This window comes from Oncorhynchus keta, unplaced genomic scaffold, assembly GCF_023373465.1.
Source record: "Oncorhynchus keta strain PuntledgeMale-10-30-2019 unplaced genomic scaffold, Oket_V2 Un_contig_4600_pilon_pilon, whole genome shotgun sequence".
NCBI classification, from domain to species: Eukaryota; Metazoa; Chordata; class Actinopteri; order Salmoniformes; family Salmonidae; genus Oncorhynchus; species Oncorhynchus keta.
The window spans coordinates 881-23,518 of NW_026287867.1; the positions used below are offsets into that span (position 1 = coordinate 881).

The 22,638-nt window shown below is 44.0% G+C and overlaps 2 protein-coding genes across 2 annotated transcripts; both read left to right on the forward strand.

Annotated features, from left to right (window-relative positions):
- The first annotated feature begins 637 nt into the window (after positions 1 to 637).
- On the forward strand, positions 638 to 15,397 carry LOC118382207 (zinc finger protein 665-like). The gene is made up of 13 exons (XM_052509449.1): positions 638 to 954; positions 2,319 to 2,408; positions 2,518 to 2,613; positions 2,788 to 2,917; positions 4,970 to 5,234; positions 5,511 to 6,001; positions 8,783 to 9,001; positions 9,555 to 9,741; positions 11,705 to 11,854; positions 11,937 to 12,095; positions 12,355 to 12,721; positions 13,237 to 13,308; positions 13,411 to 15,397. The coding sequence occupies exons 1-13, from the start codon at positions 800 to 802 to the stop codon at positions 13,712 to 13,714; spliced, it is 2,685 nt and encodes an 894-aa protein (XP_052365409.1). The 5' UTR covers positions 638 to 799; the 3' UTR covers positions 13,715 to 15,397.
- A 1,372-nt stretch (positions 15,398 to 16,769) lies between these two features.
- LOC127924837 (gastrula zinc finger protein XlCGF17.1-like) lies at positions 16,770 to 20,159 on the forward strand. The gene is made up of 4 exons (XM_052509450.1): positions 16,770 to 17,084; positions 17,963 to 18,107; positions 18,476 to 19,000; positions 20,004 to 20,159. Exons 1-4 carry the CDS (start codon positions 17,076 to 17,078, stop codon positions 20,141 to 20,143), a joined length of 819 nt encoding a protein of 272 aa, XP_052365410.1. The 5' UTR covers positions 16,770 to 17,075; the 3' UTR covers positions 20,144 to 20,159.
- The last annotated feature ends 2,479 nt before the right edge of the window (positions 20,160 to 22,638 follow it).

Here is a 22,638-nt window from a genome sequence, read left to right on the forward strand (position 1 = left end):
GTTACGTAACGATAGCAGAACTAACGATTCACAACAGCACTGACGTTACATGTCAGGTTTTCAATGTGAAAACATTAGCTGACGCAAAACACTTACTCTGCTGTTATCTGTCTTCTTCTTCGCTGGTTTAGGATGTCTTCTGCAGATGATCTTCAGGGTTACAGTCTCCAGGCTGTTTAACTAGGAACGCACACATTTTCCCCGCATTCGGGTGGGCGGGGCATAGGGAAGTAGAGATCAGGAAATCAACCTCAATCCTCCCTGAAGCTCGTTGTATTTTTTTTAAACGTGTTTACCCCCAAATATTCCACTGATGGTCAAATCCGGATTCAAAAAAAGAATACCTAGCTTTTGATCTACAGGGCTACAGGTTCATAACGTGATCTGGACAACAATGTGGAGGTCAAAAAATGGCCATCGAGTTCCTTTTTTAATTTTAAGTCCAAAAATGGATGTAGCAACTGTAGATTCTAGCTTTTTTTTAAATGACTCATTACCCTTTGACCTTTTTTTAAATGACTTTGACCTTCAGCTCTCATGTTAAGTTAGTTAGTTAGTTAGTTAGTTAGTTAGTTAGTTAGTAAGTAATGGTTTAGTATATTTAACACAAACTATTGTCCTCATCCACACAGGAGACAGTTCTAACAACCACCACTCTGAGACTACTGAGGAGAGTCTCCCTGCAGCCGTAGAGCATAAACAACAACAACATAAACAGCATCACAGCTGTCACAGAAGAGTCCACTCCTGCCTTGTGTGTGGAAAGGAGTTTCCCATTGCATACAAGCTACAAGTCCATATGAGAATCCACACTGGAGAGAAGCCTTACTCCTGCTCTGTGTGTGGGAAGAGCTTCGCCCAGAAGGGGAGCCTGACGCTCCACCAGATCGTCCACACCGGAGAGAAACCTTACTCCTGCCCCGACTGTGGGAACACCTTCTCCCAGATGATCAGGTGTGTTGTTGTTGTTATCAGTGTTGACCAGTTTCGTATTAACTTCTTGCGTCGAGCAATCCCGTATCCGGGAGCGTAATCATAGCCTCAAGCTCATTACCATAACGCAACGTTAACTATTCATGAAAATCGCAAATGAAATTAAATAAATATATTGGCTCACAAGCTTAGCCTTTTGTTAACAACACTGTCATCTCAGATTTTCAAAATATGCTTTTCAACCATAGCTACACAAGCATTTGTGTAAGAGTATTGATAGCTAGCATAGCATTAAGCCTAGGATTCAGCAGGCAACATTTTCACAAAAACAAGAAAAGCATTCAAATAAAATAATTTACCTTTGAAGAACTTCGGATGTTTTCAATGAGGAGACTCTCAGTCAGATAGCAAATGTTCAGTTTTTCCAAAAATATCATTTGTGTAGGAGAAAACGCTCCGTTTTGTTCAGGTTTGGCTAAGAAAAAACCCTGAAAATTCAGTCATTACAACGCCAAACTTTTTTCCAAATTAACTCCATAATATCGACAGAAACATGGCAAACGTTGTTTAGAATCAATCCTCAGTGTTTTTCACATATCTATTCGATGATAAATCATTCGTGGCAGTTTGGTTTCTCCTCTGAACCAAATGGAAAAATGCACGCAGCTGGAGATTACGCAATAATTTCGACGGAGGACACCAAGCGGGCACCTGGTAAATGTAGTCTCTTATGGTCAATCTTCCAATGATATGCCTACAAATACGTCACAATGCTGCAGACACCTTGGGGAAACGACAGAAAGTGTAGGCTCATTCCTGGCGCATTCACAGCCATATAAGGAGACATTGGAACACAGCGCATTCAAAATCTGGGGCACTTCCTGTATGAAATTTCATCTTGGTTTCGCCTGTAGCATTAGTTCTGTGGCACTCACAGACAATATCTTTGCAGTTTTGGAAACGTCAGAGTGTTTTCTTTCCAAAGCTGTCAATTATATGCATAGTCGAGCATCTTTTCGTGACAAAATATCTTGTTTAAAACGGGAACGTTTTTTTATCCAAAAATTAAAAGAGCGTCCCCTATATCGAAGAAGTTAATTAGTGCACACCTAGATTCTAGTGCACACCATAGCAAAACGTTTTTGCAAAGGAGAATGAAAACAAGCGCTTCATATTGAACAGGTCATCCCTTCTCTGTTACGGCTGTGTGCATCCTTTCGGTTCCTAGTGAACACGATCCTCGTCCGTCCTTTTTAAGTATATATATATTTAGGTTGGCACATGCCATTTGCTCATGGAGTTCATTGGTTTGTTTTGACTGGCTGCTATGTGGGTGTAATCAAACTTAAACTACCTATAACCGACTTATCTTTATAACTGATCAGCCTGAAGAGACACCAACTGCTGCACACGGGAGAGAGACCGTACAGCTGCTCCGAGTGTGGGAGAAGCTACACCCAGCAGAGAAACCTGAGGTGTAACCTATGCTTTTTATTTATCAAATATACGGTTTACAGGGTCATTTCAAATAGTCATAAGTGTTTTTTTGTTGTTGTTTTTTTATCTACTTTTATCTTATCTTAGGGCCCACCAGCTGAAGCACACCGCAGAGAGACTTCACCGCTGCTCTGTGTGTGAGAAGAGCTTCTTCACACCCTCAGGACTCAGGGATCACCAGAGGTTAGTATGGACTTGAATCGATGATTTCACTATTATTTTTGTAATCTCTTTCATTTGATGTTCCTTTATTAATCTCTTTTATTGCCTTCTGTTGTAGTTTTTTGATCTCCTATATTTCATTGTTAAGTGTTGTGATTTTAAATACACTTTTAAATAAAGTTTGATTTGATTTAGGTCTCACACAGGAGAGAAACCATTCCATTGCTCTGTGTGTGGGAAGAGCTTCTCACGGCCTGGTCCCCTGAGAGAACACCAGCAGACTCACACGGGAGATGGTGGACAGGTGGAGCGAGACCGCGGCAAGGTGGGAGACAATCCAAATCGCAATAGCCTGGGCCTTGGGAATAGGGTTCCATTTAAATTATGACTGACAGTGTTTCAAGTGTTTCAAGTGTTTCAAGTGTTTCAAGAGGAGACGTCAATATTCTGTCTACTAGGGAACCTACATAGGTAGTCAGGGCCATCTAGGGAACCTACATAGGTAGTCAGGGCCATCTAGGGAACCTACATAGGTAGTCAGGGCCATCTAGGGAACCTACATAGGTAGTCAGGGCCATCTAGGGAACCTACATAGGTAGTCAGGGACATCTAGGGAACCTACATAGGTAGTCAGGGCCATCTAGGGAACCTACATAGGTAGTCAGGGCCATCTAGGGAACCTACATAGGTAGTCAGGGCCATCTAGGGAACCTACATAGGTAGTCAGGGCCATCTAGGGAACCTACATAGGTAGTCAGGGCCATCTAGGGAACCTACATAGGTAGTCAGGGCCATCTAGGGAACCTACATAGGTAGTCAGGGCCATCTAGGGAACCTACATAGGTAGTCAGGGCCATCTAGGGAACCTACATAGGTAGTCAGGGCCATCTAGGGAACCTACATAGGTAGTCAGGGCCATCTAGGGAACCTACATAGGTAGTCAGGGCCATCTAGGGAACCTACATAGGTAGTCAGGGCCATCTAGGGAACCTACATAGGTAGTCAGGGCCATCTAGGGAACCTACATAGGTAGTCAGGGCCATCTAGGGAACCTACATAGGTAGTCAGGGCCATCTAGGGAACCTACATAGGTAGTCAGGGCCATCTAGGGAACCTACATAGGTAGTCAGGGCCATCTAGGGAACCTAAATAGGTAGTCAGGGCCATCTAGGGAACCTACATAGGTAGTCAGGGCCATCTAGGGAACCTACATAGGTAGTCAGGGCCATCTAGGGAACCTACATAGGCAGTCAGGGCCATCTAGGGAACCTACATAGGTAGTCAGGGCCATCTAGGGAACCTACATAGGTAGTCAGGGCCATCTAGGGAACCTACATAGGTAGTCAGGGCCATCTAGGGAACCTAAATAGGTAGTCAGGGCCATCTAGGGAACCTACATAGGTAGTCAGGGCCATCTAGGGAACCTACATAGGTAGTCAGGGCCATCTAGGGAACCTACATAGGTAGTCAGGGCCATCTAGGGAACCTACATAGGTAGTCAGGGCCATCTAGGGAACCTACATAGGTAGTCAGTGCCATCTAGTGAACCTACATAGGTAGTCAGGGCCATCTAGGGAACCTACATAGGTAGTCAGGGCCATCTAGGGAACCTACATAGGTAGTCAGGGCCATCTAGGGAACCTACATAGGTAGTCAGGGCCATCTAGGGAACCTACATAGGTAGTCAGGGCCATCTAGGGAACCTACATAGGTAGTCAGGGCCATCTAGGGAACCTACATAGGTAGTCAGGGCCATCTAGGGAACCTACATAGGTAGTCAGGGCCATCTAGGGAACCTACATAGGTAGTCAGGGCCATCTAGGGAACCTACATAGGTAGTCAGGGCCATCTAGGGAACCTACATAGGTAGTCAGGGCCATCTAGGGAACCTAAATAGGTAGTCAGGGCCATCTAGGGAACCTACATAGGTAGTCAGGGCCATCTAGGGAACCTACATAGGTAGTCAGGGCCATCTAGGGAACCTACATAGGTAGTCAGGGCCATCTAGTGAACCTACATAGGTAGTCAGGGCCATCTAGGGAACCTACATAGGCAGTCAGGGCCATCTAGGGAACCTACATAGGCAGTCAGGGCCATCTAGGGAACCTACATAGGTAGTCAGGGCCATCTAGGGAACCTACATAGGTAGTCAGGGCCATCTAGGGAACCTACATAGGTAGTCAGGGCCATCTAGGGAACCTACATAGGTAGTCAGGGCCATCTAGGGAACCTACATAGGTAGTCAGGGCCATCTAGGGAACCTACATAGGTAGTCAGGGCCATCTAGGGAACCTACATAGGTAGTCAGGGCCAAGAGCTTTGTTATTCCTATCTTGTTTAAATAATGTTTTTATATTGAATTAAATTTCCATTCTAGGACCCTGGTGACCGATCGAGACCCAAACCCAAAGAGTCCCTGGGTGAAACTCTGGGACTGAAAATTATAGTTGAAGAACTGGAGAAAGAAGAGGAGGGGAAGGAGGCGAGAGGAGAAGAGGAGGGGAAGGAGGCGAGAGGAGAAGAGGAGGGGAAGGAGTCGAGAGGAGAAGAGGAGGGGAAGGAGGCGAGAGGAGAAGAGGATGAGGAAGTTGGTGGTTTGATCAATTCCGATGGAGAGGAAGTTGGTCACGTTTCTCTTTCTAGTAAGAGGAAGAATGATGATGATGATTTTGATTGAGCTCTTCAAAATGGCACCCAATTCTCTACATAGCACTACTTTTGACCAGAGCCCTATAGGGAATAGGGTGCTATTTGGTACACAGCCTCTGTGTTAGTTAGTCGGTCAGCTACTGTTAGCATAACGGCTAAGTATTTGTTTAACCTGCTCTACATTTTTGCACCTTAGGCCTCTATATAGGGAATAGGGTTTCATTTGGGGACGCAGATCCATTGTTTAACCTCTCCACTTTTCCACACAGGAAAAAGCCCAGTCTTTGTTAGCGGTGAGATTCCCTCTACATCAACAGAACCTGAACAACACCAAAACATCCAGGAGAAACGATACAGAACCAAGAAGCCTCACCTCTGCTCGGTGTGTGGAAAGGAGTTCCCTAAACCATCGAAGCTAGTTGCACATCTCCGCACACACAGCGGAGAGAAACCCTTCCGCTGCTCCGTGTGTGGAAGAGGTTTCTCCACAGGGGGTATCACCCTACAGAGACACCTTCTGACGCACACAGGGGAGAAACCTTACCACTGTTCTGTCTGCGGGAAGAGGTTCATCCAGCGAGGGAATCTGTTAAAACACCAGAAGGTACACACTGGAGAGAAACCTTACTCCTGCTCCGTGTGTGGACGGAGTTTCCCTCGATTTGAGCGTCTGAAGGACCACCAGCGGACACATACAGGAGAGAAACCTCAATCTTGCGATGTCTGTGGGATGAGGTTCTCCTACGCATCCTCCCTCAAGGTCCTTTAGCCATTATTACACTTCCCTATATTGTTTTTTATCACTTAAATTTAATTTGTCACATGCTTTGTAAACAACAGGTGTAGACACAATGAGTAACGATAACTTGGCCAGTACTGAGTCCATGTGCAGGGTTACCTTTATTTAACTAGGCAAAGTCAGTTAAGAACAAATTCTTATTTTCAATGATGGCCTAGGAACAGTGATGTAACTGCCTTGTTCAGGGGCAGAACGGCAGATTTGTACCTTGTCAGCTCGGGGATTCGAACTTGCAACCTTTCGTACTAGTCCAATGCTCTAACCACTAAGCTACCCTGCCGCCCCAGGGTAGACATGAGGTAGACATGAGGTAGACATGAGGTAGACATGTACAAATATAACTAGGAATAAAGTGACAGATAATAAAGAGTAACTAACTATTAATCTGATGGATTGGGGGGGTAGAAGCTGTTCAGCAGTCTGATGGCTTGGGGGGGTAGAGGCTGTTCAGCAGTCTGATGGCTTGGGGGGGTAGAAGCTGTTCAGCAGTCTGATGGCTTGGGGGGGTAGAGGCTGTTCAGCAGTCTGATGACTTGGGGGGGTAGAGGCTGTTCAGCAGTCTGATGGCTTGGGGGGTAGAGGCTGTTCAGCAGTCTGATGGCTTGGGGGGGTAGAGGCTGTTCAGCAGTCTGATGGCATGGGGGTAGAGGCTGTTCAGCAGTCTGATGGCTTGGGGGGGTAGAGACTGTTCAGCAGTCTGATGGCTTGGGGGGGTAGAGGCTGTTCAGCAGTCTGATGGCTTGGGGGGGTAGAGGCTGTTCAGCAGTCTGATGGCTTGGGGGGGGTAGAAGCTGTTCAGCAGTCTGATGGCTTGGGGGTAGAAGCGGTTCATCAGTCTTATGGCTTGTGGGGTAGAAGCTGTTCATCAGTCTTATGGCTTGGGGGGGTAGAAGCTGTTCAGCAGTCTTATGGCTTGGGGGGTAGAAGCTGTTCAGCAGTCTTATGGCTTGGGGGTAGAAGCTGTTCAGCAGTCTTATGGCTTGGGGGTAGAAGCTGTTCAGCAGTCTTATGGCTTGGGGGTAGAAGCTGTTCAGCAGTCTTATGGCTTGGGGGGTAGAAGCTGTTCAGCAGTCTTATGGCTTGGGGGGGGGGGTAGAAGCTGTTCAGCAGTCTTATGGCTTGGGGGGGTAGAAGCTGTTCATGGTCCTGTTGGTTCCAGACTTGGTGCATCGGTACCGCTTGCCGTGCATTAGCACAGAGGGCAGTCTATGACTTGAGTCATTGACAATGTTTAGGGCTTTCCACCTGGTATAGAGGTCCTGGATGGCTGGGAGCGTGGAGTGCAATTGAGATTGCATCATCTGTGGATCTGTTGGGGCAGTAATGCGAATTGGACTGGGTCCAGGGTGTCTGGGATGATGATGGTGTTGATGTGAGCCATGACCAGCCTTTCAAAGCATTTCATGGCTACAGAAGAGTGTTACGGGCGATAGTCATTTAGACAGGTTACCTTGGCCTTCTTGGGCACAGGGACTATGGTGGTCTGCTTGAAACATGTTGGTATTACAAACTGGCTCAGGGAGAGATTGAAAATGTAAGTGAAGACACTTGCCAGCTGGATCCTGGTAATCTGTCTGGCCCTGTGGCCATAGTGAATGTTAACCTGTTTAATGGTCTTACTCACATCGGCTACAGAGAGTGTGATCACAGAGTCGTCCGGAACAGCCAGTGCGCTCATGCAAGGTTTACTGTTGCTTGCCTCGAAGTGAGCATAGAAGGCATTTAGCTCGTCTGGTAGGCTCGTGTCACTGGGCAGCTCTCGGCTAGGTTTCCCTTTGTCATCTGTGATAGTTTGCAAGCCCTGCCACATCCGACGTGTGTCAGTGCCGATGTATGAGGATTCGATCTTAGTCCTGTATTGATGCTTTTGCCTGTTTGATGGTTCATCCGAGGGCGTTGCAAAATTTCTTATCAGCATCCGGATTAGTGTCCTGCTCCTTGGAAGCAAAGCTCTGGCCTTTAGCTCATTGCGGATGTTGCTTGTAAACCATGGCTTCTGGTTGGGATATGTACGTACCGTCACTGTGGGGACGATGTCGTCGATGCACTTATTAATGAAGCTGGTGGCTGATGTGGTAAACTCCTCAATCCTGGAACATATTCCAGTCTGTGCTGAAGAGAAACAGTCCTGTAGGTTAGCATCCGCTTCATCGGACCACGTTCGCATTGAGCGCATTACTGGTACTTCCTGATTAGAGTTTTTGCTTGTAAGCAGGAATCAGGAGGATAGAGTTATGGTCAGATTTGCCAAATGGAGGGCAACGGAGATATTTGTATGCGTTTCTGTGTGTGGAGTAAAGGTGATGGTAGAAAGGAGGTAAAACAGATTTCAGTTCACAAATTAACTCACATCAGTAAACTCCACCTTGCTTTCGGTGGGCTGTATTTTTCCACAGTTCACATACATAGTTTATCACCCTTCTGCAACATGTTTCATTATCTTCTGCAAGCCTAGGCTTTTCTAACAGTTGCTCTCCTCCCTAGGGTGGGGAGGCCTCTCTCCAGTTATTAGTTTCACCGTTATTACAAGTCGACAGTTCAGTTGTCCTTGTAATGTCTCAACTATACCCAGGTCATATTGCGAAATAGTAACACAATGGCCTAGTCTTAAAAAGTATAGTCACACATATTATTGGATTATGACTAACACATTTTGACTCTAACACATTTCATGCAATTATATGGTTTCAGGGTGGAATACTTTAGTCATTATCTTAAACATACAAATTCTTCTATCAACAGGTCCATCGCAGGATGCACACTGGGGAGAGACCTTACCAGTGCTCTGTCTGTGGGGAGAGCTTTAACTCAACAGCAAACCTGAGGAAACACAGACAGTCCCACACTGGAAATAAAGGGTCTGCTAACATGAAGAGGGGTCGGCTCCTGAGGTCGTCCCACACTGGAGAGGGGTCTGCTGCTGTTACTGGAGGATTTCAGACTGCTGGAGGTGATGCTCTGGTAAATCATCAGACTACCTGTGGACTATTCAAACCAGATGGGGGAATATGACATCACTAACAGGATTAATTGATTGATTTGTGGCTACAATATTTGTACAGTTTAAAAGTACAAATAAATGCCAGAGGATAAAAACTGGGTGGTTCGAGCCCTGAATGCTGATTGGCTGACAGCTGTGGTATATCAGACATTATAAACTAGGTGGTTTGTGCCCTGAATGCTGATTGGCTGACAGCCTTGATATATCAGACATTATAAACTGGGTGGTTCGAGCCCTGAATGCTGATTGGCTGACAGCAGTGGTATATCAGACCGTATACCACGGGTATGACAAAAGATTACATTTTTGGGCTCTAATTACGTTGATAACCAGTTTATAATAGCAATAAGGCACCTTGGAGGTTTGTGGTATATGGCCAATATACCGCGGCTATACCCCCTCGTGCCTTATTGCTTAAAAATACACGTATTTCATCAGAGTAGGATGGAATACATTTTTAAAAACTAAACAGTCTCTTAACTCAACGTACTGTGTGACTCCTCTGCCATTTAGGGAACCGTGGTCAAAGATAAAAGCTCTCTGGATCCTGACCCAGGCCACGGTGAAGGCTGCAGTCAAACATCTACCATATATATCGAGAATAAAGAAGAAGAAGAGGAGGAGGAGGAGGAGGAGGAGGAGGAGGAAGTTGGTGGTTTGATAAATTCCGAAGGAGAAGAAGTTAATTGGGATTACCTCAGTAAGTAAAATATTATTATTGATGTATTGGCTGAATCCTACATAGTGAACTAGACGGTTGTTGATGAATTGGCTGAATCCTACATCGTGAACTAGATGGTTGTTTGATGTACAGGCTGAATCCTACATAGTGAACTAGATGGTTGTTGATGTATTGGCTGAATCCTACATAGTGAACTAGATGGTTGTTTATGTACAGGCTGAATCCTACATAGTGAACTAGACGGTTGTTTATCTACAGGCTGAATCCTACATAGTGAACTAGATGGTTGTTGATGTTCAGGCTGAATCCTACATAGTGAACTAGATGGTTGTTGATGTTCAGGCTGAATCCTACATAGTGAACTAGATGGTTGTTTATCTACAGGCTGAATCCTACATAGTGAACTAGACGGTTGTTTATCTACAGGCTGAATCCTACATAGTGAACTAGACGGTTGTTGATGTTCAGGCTGAATCCTACATAGTGAACTAGATGGTTGTTTATCTACAGGCTGAATCCTACATAGTGAACTAGATGGTTGTTGATGTACAGGCTGAATCCTACATAGTGAACTAGATGGTTGTTTATCTACAGGCTGAATCCTACATAGTGAACTAGACGGTTGTTTATCTACAGGCTGAATCCTACATAGTGAACTAGATGGTTGTTTATCTACAGGCTGAATCCTACATAGTGAACTAGACGGTTGTTTATCTACAGGCTGAATCCTACATAGTGAACTAGATGGTTGTTGATGTATTGGCTGAATCCTACATAGTGAACTAGATGGTTGTTGATGTTCAGGCTGAATCCTACATAGTGAACTAGATGGTTGTTTATCTACAGGCTGAATCCTACATAGTGAACTAGATGGTTGTTTATCTACAGGCTGAATCCTACATAGTGAACTAGATGGTTGTTTGATCTACAGGCTGAATCCTACATAGTGAACTAGACGGTTGTTGATGTTATCTACAGGTGAACTAGATGGTTGTTTATCTACAGGCTGAATCCATAGTGAACTAGATGGTTGTTTATCTACAGGCTGAATCCTACATAGTGAACTAGACGGTTGTTGATGTTCAGGCTGAATCCTACATAGTGAACTAGACGGTTGTTGATGTTCAGGCTGAATCCTACATAGTGAACTAGACGGTTGTTGATCTTCAGGCTGAATCCTACATAGTGAACTAGACGGTTGTTGATGTTCAGGCTGAATCCTACATAGTGAACTAGATGGTTGTTTATCTACAGGCTGAATCCTACATAGTGAACTAGACGGTTGTTTATCTACAGGCTGAATCCTACATAGTGAACTAGACGGTTGTTGATGTATTGGCTGAATCCTACATAGTGAACTAGATGGTTGTTGATGTTCAGGCTGAATCCTACATAGTGAACTAGATGGTTGTTTATCTACAGGCTGAATCCTACATAGTGAACTAGATGGTTGTTTATCTACAGGCTGAATCCTACATAGTGAACTAGATGGTTGTTGATGTTCAGGCTGAATCCTACATAGTGAACTAGATGGTTGTTTATCTACAGGCTGAATCCTACATAGTGAACTAGACGGTTGTTGATGTACAGGCTGAATCCTACATAGTGAACTAGATGGTTGTTTATCTACAGGCTGAATCCTACATAGTGAACTAGATGGTTGTTGATGTTCAGGCTGAATCCTACATAGTGAACTAGACGGTTGTTGATGTATTGGCTGAATCCTACATAGTGAACTAGATGGTTGTTGATGAATTGGCTGAATCCTACATAGTGAACTAGATGGTTGTTGATCTACAGGCTGAATCCTACATAGTGAACTAGATGGTTGTTGATGTATTGGCTGAATCCTACATAGTGAACTAGATGGTTGTTGATGTTCAGGCTGAATCCTACATAGTGAACTAGACGGTTGTTGATGTTCAGGCTGAATCCTACATAGTGAACTAGATGGTTGTTGATGTATTGGCTGAATCATCAGGTCCTGGATCTTCAGCATTGCAGGGCCCGAAGTCAGTTTCTGAAAAGTTTGAGAACCAAGTTGAAGATGATGATGATGTGGAAGAAGAGGAAGTTGGTGGTCTGATCAATTCAGACGGAGAAGAAATTGGTTGGGATCGTCATCGTATCAGTAAGTGATAGAATGTTGACAGTTAGAATGTTGATGATCCACTCGTTATCTAACCCCCCCCCATACTGTTTCATCAACACAGTCAGCCGTCCTTCTGACAGCGAGGAGAGTCCCTCCGCATCAGGAGAACCTGAACAACACCAGGAGGATCACAACAACACCAAGTCTCACCACTGCTTTAGATGTGGGAAAGACTTTGCCAACATCTCTAACCTACGGCGACACCAGAAGAGACACTCAGGTCGCTGTCTCCACTGAGTGCCTTATTAAAATGATGAGTTCTAAATATGGAATTCCACATGACGTTCTTTGATTCCTTTTCATTGATATGTTGTTGTGACCCATTTTAGAATTCACTTTGAACGTGTGTTCCAAATGGCACCCTATTCCCTTCGCAGTGTGCTACTTTTGACCAGAGCTCTATGGGCCCTAGTGCACCACCAAGGGAATAGGGTGCCAATTCGGACACAACCCTAAACACTGTAAATCTGACTCGACAGGAGAGAGTTCCGAACACAGATCTGACAGCGAAGCCAGGAAGTCCCACTGCTGCCCAGAATGTGGAAGAGACTGTAAGAAGCTATCAGCTCTACAAAAACACATGAAGATCCACACGGGAGAGAAGCCGTACCCTTGCTCCGTGTGTGGGAAACAGTTCCGTGAAAGAACAGCCCTCCGCGACCACCAGAAAGTGCACACGAGAGAAAAACCTTACCCTTGCCCCGACTGTGGGAAGAGGTTCGCTCACTCAGGAGCTATGAAGAGACACCTGCTGACGCACACCGGAGAAAAACCTTACTCCTGCTCTGTGTGTGGGAGGAGCTACACCCAGATAGGGCGACTGAGAGAACACGAGCGAACACACAGGTCGGTTCTATGTTAAGTTTAGATGTTCGGCTGTTTAGTCTTTGCTGGCTCCTTCTTAGTCTGCCTATCTTGTAGTATTAGTCACACACATATATAGGTTTTAGCCCGTTTTTAAAAAGCATTTCTACCGCTGTTGCTTATGCACATCAGATCTGGGCCACAAAACTTCTCAGAGTAGAAGTGCTGATCTATGACCTGTTCATATAATCTTATTCATTATGATCTAAAAAGGCTAAACTGATCCTAGATCAGTACTCCTACTCTGAGAGGTGTTGTGAATTACGGGCCCAGCTCATTTGTCAAATAATTGGGCAAAAGTTCAGAATTAGGCTGTCTGTGTAAACATAACCTTTGTGATTTCTGTGTGTAATAAAAAGTGGTCTACACATAAAATGCATTTATTATTATTGTTATTATTGTTATTATTGTTATTATTGTTATTATTATTATTATTGTTGTTGTTATTGTTGCTATTATTGCTATTATTATTATTATTATTATTATTATTATTATAGCGATGAGAAACACGACTGTTCCGTCTGTTGGAGGAGCTTCGCCAAAGCTAAGGCCCTCGTCGCTCACTTCAGGTAAAGCACTTTGGGACAACAACTGGTGTTAAAAAGGGCTTTTATTAAATACATTTGTGATCCACTGATTCATTAATGAATTGACGTTTTGATTTGATTCAGGACCCACACGGGAGAGAGACCCTACAGCTGTGAGGAGTGCGGGAAGAGCTACGTACGAACCCAGAACCTCAGAGCCCATCAGAGGAAAAGTCACAGCAGCTCACTACCAAACCCTGGGACTGGGACAGGGGAAACCCTGGGACTGGGACAGGGGAAACCCTGGGACTGGGACAGGGGAAACCCTGGGACTGGGACAGGGGAAACCCTGGCTGCAGGGGTGAAGAGTGAAGAGGATTCTATTAGTATCAGTGACGAAGAAGAGAAGGAGTTGATGCTAGCAGGGGTGGAGGAGAACGAGGACTAGCCAACCACATTAGGATAGATTCCTCTTTGTGCTGACCATCTCTAGACACCGAATGAATAGAATGGACCAGAGCGAGGACTAGCCAACCACATAGGATTTTCTGCATCAAAAATGGTACCCTATTCCCTAAATACCAGGTCCTGGTCAAAACTAGTGCACTATATATAGGGAATAGGGTGTCATTTGGGATGCAGATAGAGTCTGTGGTGATGATCTGTAGACAAAGAACCAATAGAATGGACTGTAGTTCTAAATTCCACCAGCGGAGGGCGAGCAAAGTCGCACGAAAATTATTAGTGTTGAGAAATTTAGTTTTATCTAAAACATACTTTTAGTCATGTAGTGTATGTGGACACCTGCTCATCTAACATCTCATTCCAAAATCATTGGCATTAATATGGAGTCGGTCCCGACTTTGCTGCTATAACAGCCTCCACCTCTTCTGGGAAGGCTTTCCACTAGATGTTGGAACATTGCTGCGGGGACTTGCTTCCATTCAGCCACAAGAGCATTGGTGAGGTCGGGTACTGATGTTGGGCGATTTAGGCCTGGCTCGCAGTCTGTGTTCCAATTCATCCCAAAGGTGTTTGATGGGGTTGAGGTCAGAGCTCTGCAGGCCAGTCAAGTTCTTCCACACTGATCTGAACATACCATTTCTGTATGGACCTCATTTTGTGCATGGGGGGGCATTGTCATGCTGAAACAGGAAAAAGCCTTCCCCAAACTGTTGCCACAAAGTTGGAAGCACAGAATCTTCTAGAATGTCATTGTGTGGTGTAGCGTTAAGATTGGTGGCTAACTTTACACCACTCTGCCCGATGCTTGGTATTGCGCATGGTGATCTAAGGCTTGTGTGCGGCTGCTCGGCCATGGAAACCCATTTCGTGAAGCTCCCGACTAACATTTATTGGGCTGATGTTGCTTCCAGAGGTGATTTGGAACTCGGTAGTGAGTGTTGCAACCGAGGACAGGTGATTTTTTTTTTTTTACACACTTCAGCACTCTGCGGTCCTGTTCTGTGAGCTTGTGTGGTCTACCACTTTGTGGCTGAGCCGTCTTTGCTCCAAGAAGTTTCCACTTAGTTAGTTGAAATGTGGCATCCAATGACGATGCCACATTGAAAGTCACTGAGCTCATCAGTAAGGCCATTTTACTAGTTTGTCTATGGAGATTGCATGGCTGTGTGCTCGATTTTTAAACGGATGTGACTTAAATAGCCGGATCCACTAATTTGAAGGGGTGTCCACATACTTTTGTATATATATATTGTGTATAGAAGGGTTGTCTTTTACTTTTTTTTTTTTAAACTGCATTGTTGGTTAGAGGCTAGTAAATAAGCAAGTTCACTGTAAAGTCTACACCTGTTGTATTCAGCGCATGTGACTAAATACAATGTGATTGTCAGGAAAAGGATGAGTGCAAATCAATGGGGCAGAAGGCCGTGAGTTGTTATGATTCTGAACGTCATTTAGCAAAGCAACAATGACAAGGAGCTGCCATAGTTCCATCTGGTTCTCGATACCATGTCTTGTTTTGACTGATGTCTCATCTATGCTAATATGGCTCAAATTAACTAGCTAGCTAACCAACGACGATTTATTTGAGCGATTTGAACAAGTTGTCTCATTGTGCAAATGTATTGGTTTTCAAAAAACATTTGTAGAATAAAAAATATAGTTTACATATTGTCAACAATATAAGCCTGTTTTTTTCCTCAAAAGTTGCGCCCTCATTATTAACGTAAACTCACCCCATTCCGTACAAATGTGCGCAACCGCAACATTCAAACTAGGCTACAAAGAAAACTAATGGGACTGTAGCGACTGTTCACGTCAAAATTGAGGGTGTGAACTAGGTTTCTATTCAAGCATTGATCGACATGGTAATGGCTCTATAGTATTGGAGAAAAGTTGGAAAAAAACGGACCGTTACATTATGACGCGTCATGTCGTAACGTACAGCACGCATAAAGCAACTATTTCTGTCTTACAATCTCTCTCCACCAGGTGTAGCACTTCTCTCATCCTTTAAAAACAATAAATGGACAGTGACGGGGTAAGGGGGGGATACCTAGTCATTTTTTTTGCGTCATCCTTCTGTCATCCTTCTGCCGCTGTTTATTTCTAAGATCACTTTAGCACCGCCCTAAAAACCCGATTCAAATTCGACACAAACCTTCAAATAGGTATGTAATGAAAGATTATATAAACTCTTTATAGTGTTTTATTTACATTTTAGAGTCGATAAAGTGATAAGTAGCAATTTTCCCACACATCTCTCCTTTTCACTATCAGGCATTAGTTTCGCTTCCCCACCCGCCATTTTTAAAAAGACCAGATGGGGCTCAGAGCCTGCTTGAATTATGCAGAAACAGGCAGCGTTTAGGTCATGCAATTGATTCTGTTGGAAAGGGGAGACATTGTGCTTTACAATGGTATTGACATTACAGTTTAAGGTATAAGGTGAATGCACCAATTTGTAAGTCGCTCTGGATAAGAGCGTCTGCTAAATGACGTAAATGTAAATGTAACAGTTGATCTGGAAGTATTACGTTTTGGGGGCGCTAAAATAAGGGCAATTGTACGGACCAAGGTGATGTACGAGTTTACGTTAGTTGCTTTTACAACCAACCCATCCACTGACCACGAACATTCCGTTAAATTTTGAGAACTTGACTGAAGAGATTATGCAATTCTGTTCTTTTTGTATACATCTCAATCATTCAAATATGTTAAATTCCTTCACATTTGATCATATTTGTATTTTTTCTGGTGGTGCCAATAATTAACCCTGTGCGTTGTAGCCAACACATGCAATACCACTCACTGACGTCTATGCACAATCAATGTCATGATTGAATAAATACCCCTTAAAAACCTGCTCCTTTCCCTAAATTAACGAATCAATGATATTTTAATTAATGTCACTAGGGTCTATAGCAGTTTACCAGGCAGTTGCCCCTCTCCCTCCTGTTTACTGCCTTTCCCCTCCAACACGTGGCGGTAGAGCGCCAGGAGCTGCTCACTGACCGAAGAAGAATATCCCGGAAGTAGGTGGATGCAGGCACTAGTTAGATAGCTACTTCACTTCAAAATACGGATTAAAATATGTCCATATACCATTTCTGATACGGTTGTGATTGGCATAGACATTATGTAAAAAAAATAAAAAAAACATTATGTAACTGTAACGAGCTAGACGCGAGGAGGCACAAAACAACTTTTGGTAATTTAGCTTGTTTAGCTAACAAGTTAGCTGTCAAATAGTTTCCACGACAACCGTTCCGACCCCCGTTCTGAGGTGACGGTTTGTTTCTCCAAACCACAAAAGTCTTACAGAAGAACTGTTGGGTCGATTCACAATGGATGAGGTGAGAACGCGCACATCTAGTAACACACGTTCGCTCGGTCGCTAGCTGGTTTGTTGTCATAGCAAATGTTAGTGGCTAGTTATCGTGGAATAAAAGGCAAGCGGTCAGTCGATCCCTGTGTTATTGCTCCATCTAATGATCGTTATATTCCACTACAGTAGGTAATGGTAGTAAATGCAATCTTTAGCGGTCTGTCAGATTCATAATATAGGCCGCAGATTTATCCCTGACTAAAGACCACGTGACCTGGCCAGGAAAACTCTGGGCCTTGTTTCCGGATCAGATCTTATTGGCCTGTTCCAAGTGGCACCCGATTCCCTATATAGTGCACTGCTTTTGACCAGGGTCCATAGGACTGAAGTATTGTACTATATAGCCATTTGTGAAGGATACATTGTCAGGGTAAAACTCATGGTCGTAGTAGTATAATATGATACATTGTAGTTAACGTCAGACATCCTCTGTTCCATCATTGTATCTGTGGCAGATCGCCTAGCAGTTACAAGCATTGGGACCGTCACTAGTTTGAAATGTATTTATTTTATTTATATTTCACTAGGCAAGTCAGTTAAAGAACAAATTCTTATTTACAATGACAGCCTACACCGGCCAAACCCAGACGACGCTGGGACAATTGTGCACCGCCCTGTGGTACTCCCAATCACAGCTGGTTGTGATACAGCCTGGATTCGAACCAGGGTGTCCGTAGTGCCTGAGACCGCTGCGCCACTCGGGAGCCACTTGGAATCCCCGAGCCGACCTGGTGAATCTGTTGATGTGCCCTCGAGCAAGGCACTTAACCCTCATTGCTCCTGTAAATCGCTCTGGATTAGAGTGTCTGTTAAATGACTAAAATGTAATGTAAACATTTATTGTAGGACGGTGATGGCAGATCCAGCCTGTCTAACTCCTGTCCCACTCGACCTGAACCCACACAGTCACCGGTTCCTGTCAGGAACCACAGGAACCAGAGAACACTGCAGGGCCCCAAGCTGCTAGAAGTTGACTGGGATTCTCTTTTTAGTAAGTTGGAATAGTTTGGGAATGTTTTGAATTTGAAGTTTTGGTATGGAATAGAAAGTGACTTATCGTTGAATGATTTACGTTCATCTAACTCTGTGTTCTTCAATCCTGGTCCTGGGGACCCAAAGGAAGCACATTTGAGTTTTTGCCCTACCACTCACACACTTTGAACTCATCAACTCATCATCAACCCTTTGCTTTGAATCAGGTGTTTTAATGCTAGGGCAAAAAAAAAAAAAAAAATGTGCAACCATTTGGGTCCCTGGGACCAGGATTGAGAAACGCTGATCTAACCCAGATGTGTTGAATTCATGTATTTCCACCAATAGTACTAATGCGTGATAACATTCGTTTTATCATTCACACAGGAGAGAGACAACCTCCACCAGGGGCAGCTAAACAACACCAGGAGAATCAGCAGAAACCCAAGACATTTCACGCCTGTCCAGTGTGTGGAAGACACTGCCAAAAGTTATCCATCCTGCAGATCCACATGAGAATCCACACGGGAGAGAAGCCGTACACCTGCCCCGACTGTGGCAAGAAGTTCGCTCACCTGGGAGCCATGAGACGACACCACCTCACACACACGGGAGAGAAGCCTTACTCCTGCTCTGTGTGTGGGAAGAGTTTCACCCAATCAGGACATCTGAAAGAGCACCAACAGTCTCACTCCGGAGAGAAGCACCACTGTCTGATCTGTCTGAAACAGTATATCAGAGCAGAAGATCTGAAGATTCACCACAGAGTTCACACGGGAGAAAGGCCCTACCGCTGTGCAGAGTGTGGCAAGAGCTACATCAGGTCAAAGAATCTCCGGGCTCACAAGCTGACTCACCAGAGGACAGGAGGTGCTGCTAAAAGTCACAGGGAGATGGCAGCTACTATCCAGGGTGAGTTGGGAGATCATTTATTAATAATAAACTATGCATAAAGGACTGGGGGTGTCCCGAACAGAGTGAGCCAAGACTTGGACTAAGAAGATCTTTTAATGGAGAATCTCCAATTGAGAATGCTTGTTAGTCCGGCACTAGGCCCACTGTGAATGCTTGTTAGTCCTGCACTAGGCCCATTGAGAATGCTTGTTAGTCCGGCACTAGGCACATTGAGAATGCTTGTTAGTCCTGCACTAGGCCCATTGAGAATGCTTGTTAGTCCGGCACTAGGCCCATTGAGAATGCTTGTTAGTCCTGCACTAGGCCCATTGAGAATGCTTGTTAGTCCGGCACTAGGCCCATTGAGAATGCTTGTTAGTCCGGCACTAGGCCCATTGAGAATGCTTGTTAGTCTGGCACTAGGCCCATTGAGAATGCTTGTTAGTCTGGCACTAGGCCCATTGAGAATGCTTGTTAGTCCGGCACTAGGCCCATTGAGAATGCTTGTTAGTCCGGCACTAGGCCCACTGAGAATGCTTGTTAGTCCGGCACTAGGCCCATTGAGAATGCTTGTTAGTCCGGCACTAGGCCCATTGAGAATGCTTGTTAGTCCGGCACTAGGCCCATTGAGAATGCTTGTTAGTCCGGCACTAGGCCCATTGAGAATGCTTGTTAGTCCGGCACTAGGCCCATTGAGAATGCTTGTTAGTCTGGCACTAGGCCCCATTGAGAATGCTTGTTAGTCCGGCACTAGGCCCATTGAGAATGCTTGTTAGTCCGGCACTAGGCCCATTGAGAATGCTTGTTAGTCCGGCACTAGGCCCATTGAGAATGCTTGTTAGTCCGGCACTAGGCCCATTCTATGTCTGGGAAACTGTCCCAGGAGGTTTTCCTGATGATGATGATGATGATGATGATGATGATGATGATGATGATTAGTTCTACATTTAGATGATGCCTGTACATCAATAGCTGTGTCATAAATTAACAAACATGCTTTGTCTTTCTCTCTGCCTGCCAGTGAAAGTGAAGGAGGAGGAAGAAGAGGAAGAGGTTGGTGGTTTCATCAATGCCGAAGGAGAGGAGGAAGAGGAGGTTGGTGGTTTCATTAATGCTGACGGAGAGGAAGTTGGCTGGAGTTTCCCTGATCTCAGTAAGTAGAGGCAGAATGGTGACACAATCAGTTGTATTGGTTGTGTGTTCCAATTGACACCCTAATCCCTTTATAGTGCACTTACTTTGACCAGAGCCCTGTGGGGAATAGGGTGCCATTTTGGACACGACCTAGATCACTTGTTTGGCTTATTTAGCCACCCAATTATTTAACTCACAAATTATCTCCACAGGAGAGTCCGTAATACCAACCTATCTCCATAGGAGAGAGTCCTGTCCATGGCTCTGGTAGTCTCATTATAACCAAAAATACCAACCAGTGAGAGTTAAAATTATGTTTTCGAATGACATCCCCGGGAGGTAAAAATATTTTGTGAAAACAATAGTGGTCCTAAAACGAAACCTTGAGGAACACCGAAATTTACAGTTGATTTGTCAGAGGACAAACCATTCACAGAGACAAACTGATATCTTTCCGACAGATAAGATCTAAACCAGGCCAGAACCTGTCCTTGTAGACCAATTTGGGTTTCCAATCTCTCCAAAAGAATGTGGTGATCGATGGTATCAAAAGCAGCACTAAGGTCTAGGAGCACGAGGACAGCTGCAGAGCCTCGGTCTGAAGCCATTAAAATGTAATTTGCCACCTTCACGAGTGCAGTCTCAGTGTTATGATGGGGTCTAAAACCAGACTGAAGCGTTTCATATACATTATTTGTGTTCAGGAAGGCAGTTTAACAATTTTGAGAGGAATGGGAGATTTGATATAGGCCAATATTTGTATTTATTTTCTGGTTCAAGATTTTGCTTTTTCAAGAGAGGCTTTATTACTGCCACTTTTAGTAAGTTTGGTACACATCCGGTGGATAGAGAGCCGTTTATTATGTTCAACATAGGAGGGCCAAGCACAGGAAGCAGCTCTTTCAGTAGTTTAGTTGGAATAGGGTTTAGTAGGCAACTGGAAGGTTTAGAGACCCTAACCTTTTTCGGGAATATTTGAGAGAGATACAGGATTAAAAAACTCTGTCTCCCTTGATCTGAGGTCCTGGCAGTTCTGTTCAGACTCAGGACAACTGAGTTTTAGAGAAATTCGCAGATTCTTGTTTTAAGAGGTGTGACTGCCTTCCAGAGTATTATGCAAAAATAAATGTAGATACCTGGTTAGGGGTTAATTGATTTTTGTACTCTGACGTCCTTGGGTAGGTGGAGGGAGTCTGGAAGGGCATCTAGGAATCTTTGGGTTGTCTGAGAATTTATAGCGCAGCTTTTGATGATCCTTGGTTGTTGTCCGAGCAGATTATTTGTTGCGATTGCAAACGTAATAAAATGGTGGTCCGATAGTCCAGGATTATGATCCACAATATTTATTCCACGGGATGAAACTAGATCCAGAGTATGACTGTGTCAATGCGTAGGTCCAGAGACATGCTGGACATGATGACGTTGATGCCTCCGAAAGCCTTTTGGAATGAGAATGTGGACTTCTCCATGTTAATATTGAAGTCACCAAAAATGTGAATATAATCTGCCATGACTACAAGGTCCGATAGGAACTCAGTGAGGAACACTGTATACGGCCCAGGAGGCCTGTAAACAGTAGCTATATAAAATGTTTGGGTAGGCTGCATAGATTTCATGACTACAAGCGCAACAGACTAAACTGCTTTCAAAATATATATATTATTATATATATATATAAATTGAAATTTGCTGTCAAATGTTAGCAACACTTCAGTCTTTGCGGGATGCGCGGGGGATATGGTCACTAGTGTCACCTGGAAAAGAGGCCTCATTTAACACAGTAAATTCATCAGGCTTAAGCCATGTTTCAGTCAGGCCAACCACATCATTATACCTCTCATTATAACCCATAATACCAACCTCTCATCATAACCCATAATACCAACCTCATTATAACCCATAATACCAACCTCTCTCATTATAACCCATAATACCAACCTCTCTCATTATAACCCATAATACCAACCTCTCTCATTATAACCCATAATACCATTATAACCTCTCTCATTATAACCCATAATACCAACTCTCATTATAACCCATAATACCAACCTCTCTCATTATAACCCATAATACCAACCTCTCTCATTATAACCCATAATACCAACCTCTCATTATAACCCATAATACCAACCTCTCATTATCATTATATAACCCATAATACCAACCTCATTATCTCTCATTATAACCCATAATACCAACCTCTCTCATTATAACCCATAATACCAACCTCTCTCATTATAACCCATAATACCAACCTCTCTCATTATAACCCATAATACCAACCTCTCTCATTATAACCCATAATACCAACCATTATCATAATCTCTCATTATTATAACCCTCATTATAATACCAACCTCTCTCATTATAACCCATAATACCAACCTCTCATTATAACCCATAATACCAACCTCTCTCATTATAACCCATAATACCAACCTCTCTCATTATTATAACCATTATATAATACCAACCTCTCTCATTATAACCCATAATACCAACCTCTCTCATTATAACCC